Source organism: Aphanomyces astaci, assembly GCF_000520075.1.
Source record: "Aphanomyces astaci strain APO3 unplaced genomic scaffold supercont1.304, whole genome shotgun sequence".
NCBI classification, from domain to species: Eukaryota; Oomycota; class Saprolegniomycetes; order Saprolegniales; family Verrucalvaceae; genus Aphanomyces; species Aphanomyces astaci.
In genome coordinates, this window is record NW_009798567.1 from 1 (window position 1) to 4,922 (window position 4,922).

The 4,922-nt window shown below is 47.8% G+C and overlaps 1 protein-coding gene across 1 annotated transcript; it reads left to right on the plus strand.

The window, feature by feature from the left end:
• Window positions 1-707: 707 nt before the first annotated feature.
• On the plus strand, window positions 708-1,392 carry H257_18998 (hypothetical protein; the record flags this gene model as incomplete). Its single annotated transcript, XM_009848155.1, has 2 exons — window positions 708-1,176; window positions 1,223-1,392. 2 exons carry the CDS (start codon window positions 708-710, stop codon window positions 1,390-1,392), a joined length of 639 nt encoding a protein of 212 aa, XP_009846457.1.
• Between the last annotated feature and the right edge of the window lie 3,530 nt (window positions 1,393-4,922).

Here is a 4,922-nt window from a genome sequence, read left to right on the forward strand (position 1 = left end):
TATTTGCTGCCTTGACGAAGGTCCCGTGGCCGAAAGCCAACAAGAAGCGGGAGACAATACACAGACTCTGTTCTACCTTCGCTTAGCCCGAAGTCTGGTGAATTAATGTTTAGTAAGCCTGCAAACTGCGCAAAACACATACCGTGCGTTTGGGCAAAATGAATCTTTCGTTTTCAAATACTGGTCGGATTTAGCTCATTCTTTTCTTAATCGCTTCGTCTTGAATTAAAGATGATGAATCCCCAGTTTAGTGAAGGCTAAATATGAATGGTGATAGACTTATGTGCCTTCGCGACATGGGGAATCCAAGCATTTGCTTGGGTCGGATTGGCACGTATTGAAAATAAAATAGCTCGAAATTTTAAAAACTTGCAAAGAGAAAATCCACTACGGTAGTACTTGATTTTCAATACTTCCCTCTCGTATTATTATAAATTTTGGCCTGAGTGCAGAACTATTTTCTATTTAAATATCGCTGTTCTGAGTATATTAATTTGCTCAGAATGTATGGCAGTAGCGAAATTTGAAACAACGATATCTATTTTAATATCCCGTTGTATTGATTATAAAAACCCTCACCTGATGAACTGATTTCTCCTATATTCGTATATACCTTCAGATCTGAAAAGTGATACATGGAAGAATTAACCAATACATTCGCACGGTATGTTCTGGTTTGCCCAATGAAATGCTTGTCATACTCCAAAATGCATCCTGAGCAACAGCGACTAATCCATCACAGCCGAGGGCCTCTGCTTCTCAAGTTTGCCCTATTGCACCGTAGAGGCTACAGTACTCAGCTAACGATACCTAATGTGAGCTTCACATTGGACACCTTTACCGATGCCGACTACCTCCCCAAGTTCCGCTTTTCCATGTCCACCCTGCAATCCCTTGTCACTTTCCTTCGTATCCCACCACGCGTCGTTACCCCAGAACGAACCACTTGCAGTGGTGTCGAGGCTCTCTGTATCCTGCTCCGCCGTTTTGCAGTCCCCGATCGATGGTCCGACCTTATCACTATCTTTGGCAACATATTTCTGCACGTGCTCGACCACATTTACTCCAACTTTGCCGAAATCATCTTTCTGGACCGCAAACGTATCAGCCTCAAATTACACGAGTTCAGCCAAGCGGTCGTAGCAAAAGGAGCCGAAGTTCACAACGTATGGGACGGTACGAGAGTGCTGCCGGCCGGATGGAAACGAGCGACACCGGACAGTGTACAATCGACACAAACGACGTCATGCCGTCAAATACCAGACCCTGGTGGCCCCCGATGGAATCATTGCCCATGCATTTGGGCTAATCGAAGGTCGTCGGCCCGACCTGACAATACTGCGCCATACTTGGAAAATGATATTGCTGGGGATGCTCGGTTTCAAGGATTAGTCGTGTACGGTGACTCGGCTTACGGTTACTCCGACCAGCTGGCTTCTCCGTTTGGTGGAGCACGTTTGACAGAGGCCCAACGCAGAGTGAACAAAAGTATGAGTCGGGTGCGAATAAGTGTGGAATGGTCCTTTGGACAGGCTCTACAATATTGGCCAATTGACGACTTCAAAAAAAAGATGCGCATCGGAAATAGCCCTATTTCCAAGATGTACAAAGTCGCCGTTCTGTTGACTAACTGCATTACTTGTGATCGAGGTAGAAATACAAATAGCGTGTACTTTGGTTTACCCCCACCGTCATTAGAAGAATATTTGCATGTTAACATAGAATGAATATAATCAACGACGGATTTTAAGGGACACTTTTTCCTTCGATTTTACCATGACAAGGAAAATTCATTGGGCGAAGGACTTCGAAATTCGAATGATTTGTGGCCAACCAAATTGCAGCTCCTGCAATTTGAACAATTTCAAACAATCTCGAATTTTAAATTGATCGGATGAATGAAGCGACCATAATGATAAGCGTTTCATGCGATAGCACAGTGGTAAAACACGTAGTGTGTCTTGAGCAAGTCCCGGGTTCAAATCCCGGGCCCGTCGAACTTTTTTCCCAAAATGCATACAAAGATTGTTTTTGCCGAATAGCTTTAGCAAACTACGACGGAGCCTTAATGGCACGGTAAATCATGACCAAGCGCTTTTCTTGCGCCGGTGCATTCATCAGATCTGCATCTTCCTCACTTTCACTACCCTCGATGAGATCTTCTTCGAGCCACAAACTGCGCCGCAAGTGGCATTTGAATAGGGTCATAACCCCAAGGGCTGCACAGTACTTGTGGCATTCGGTGGGACGACAGCAACAACACAACCGCCTCCTCCCTTGCGATCTTGACACCTTGCAGACATGCGGATCACAGTTGTCGAGCAGCAAAACCGTGGGCTCCCGCACTTGTGGCTTCAAAACTTTTCGCAGGTACATGGCCCACACACGAGAATCCATCCATGCGCTCTCCTGCACTGATTAGTGGTGTCCAAGAGGGTACGTCTCGAACTCATTCTCCTCGATCGCGCCGCCGGGAACCCCACGCATAATGAACAGGATGGGGAGCTTCTCTCCGTTTGCACGAGCTCCCAGCACAGCTGTCATGCGGTACGAGTGCTTTTCGCCACTCGCAATCTTCGCCGTTCCACCGCGCACCGACCAAATAGCATGCGGTGGCATGTCATACGTCATGCCTGTCTCGTCCACGTTGATGACGTTGCCATCGCTGAAACCAGCGAACGCCTTGTGGTAGTTGGCGGCGAACGTCGTTCGGATGGCAGCAAGATCCACCTGGGTCTTCTTCGACTTGGCTGGCTTCTGGCGCGAGAAGCCATGGCGGCGGCAGAATTGTTGCAGCAGCTTGAGGAGCGACTGGTATCCACAGTTCTTGTTGGCCAGGTAACAGTCGAGCCACGCCCGGTGGTACCTCTTGAGGTAGTTGACGAGGTGCGTGCACGTCACAGCGCGTTCGGCGTCACGTAGCGTACGTATGAAGGCTGCGAGCGTGGCCGTATCGGGATCTCTTCGGGTCGACCAGCGCCATCAAGGTTGAACCGCTTCGCCGTGCCGTCGAAGGTGAGGGGTTTGATGGCCTGTTTGGCCCAGCGTCCCAGGATGCTCTTGGGGATCCCAGTCGGTGTCTCCACGTCTTGAGTTGATGCTGTCTGTAGCGCTCTCAGCATGGCTCGCTCCACAGCCTGGGTGTAGCGACGTCTCGGCTTCTTCGGGGGACTGATCTTGCTGCGGTACTTTCGTGGCATGCTTTGAAGTGACTGGATGTGTTATCGTCATCACCTCCGAGTGCCCGCGATTTTAAATGTTGATATATAATTCCGCCAATCATAGCATTATTTGCTTGTTTGAATCTTATTGGCCAATTCTTTCCCACTTGAAAACTTCGGGTGTCCCTTAAAATCCGTACTTCAAGTTGTAAATTGATCTTGTAAACTCGACTTATCAGCAACAACTTGGATTAAGGTGTTTTATCCGGATGCGCCGAGCCGAAAAGTGGATTTCGACCTATTCATACTCCGTACGTTAGAGTATCAAAACAAAAGAGTCTCTACCTTGTTCATCGCCGCCTTGGTTGTTTCCCGAGTCTTCTCCAGGTCCTGATGCCTCGTGCACTTATTCTTCTGAACTGTCGCAGTATATTCGGCAACGTACACCAAGTGTGCATCGACTTGCTTGTACGAGCGCTGTACGTTGACCTTGCAGAGATTGCAAGAATGGGAGACTTCCAAAACCGTCGCAAACTTCTTTGAGTCGATGTTTTTCATCCGGAATTATAATTCAATTCACCCATACTTCTTTGCTGAGACGCAAATAGAGTCTCAGCAAAGAAGTACGCAAGGCGACTCAAATTATAATTTACAAAATTTATACCATACTATAAACAAATACAGTACCTTCATTGTGTTTGATGAAGTGGTGTTGCTGGCGCAGGTTGATGGGGACTCGGACGCCGACGATGGCCAAGCGCACGGATGGCACTCAAGGAGCGTCATTACTTGACCTCGCCATCCCTCATCGCAAACAAACCAACCCGTGGACAACCATGTACGCCGCCCGCGACCGAAACTCGTTCATCACGTCACGTGATGAACGGCGGCGTACATGCTTGATGCCGACACCTTTGACCTCTTGCTCGCCTTCTTAAGCACTACTCAGTTCACCATCTCAATGGAAGTGGAGGAAGACCACCAAAGATCAACAGTATCAACGAAGCACTTTCGCTGATGTTGCACTTCTACAGTGCACCATGCGAAGTCAAAACACTCTGTGTTACTACTTATCAAGCAATTTACTGTTAGTAAATACAGCTAGCATACACTGATCGAACTTCTCGCGCCGTTCATGCATCTCAAGCTGCTGGGTTTAGAATGCTGCATCAGTGATGCAGCATTCCGAAAATGGAGGAGCGTGATGCTGTATCACTGTTCTGCATGGCGCTGCAGAAAGACCTATGAGCCTTTTTAGAGGTCGGCTCATGGTCTCATGATCGGTAAGGCCGTTAGTCTCCATTATGTGCAGTAGGCCGCCATTCGTCGTGCGGTTGTAGCCATTGTCGTGCGGTTGAAAGATGTGCATTGTTGGCGCATTTTCATTGGACGAAATGAATAGAATTAAAATAGACCAGAAAAAGTAATTCGTAGTAAGTGACCTCAGTTTGTAATTTAATTCGGCCTCCGCAAGAGGTTCCCGTCCGGATAACGACTGGAGCGAAAACAATCACGCTCCTCCATTTTCATAACAAAGTCAATTAATGCAGCACCGGATTCCTTGCGTTGCTGGGGACCGGTGTGCGTCGACGGCAAGAAAATCACGTGGACCTCGGGTCTGTTCATCCTTTGCCTCGCGATGGCTTTGCCATGCTCTTGTTGGGGGACATCGTCAAGTTACTTCGACACAACTGGTCAACAATGCTGTACAAGGTTTTGATTGGCCTATTATATCCAATCACAGCTATGCATTTTTGAATG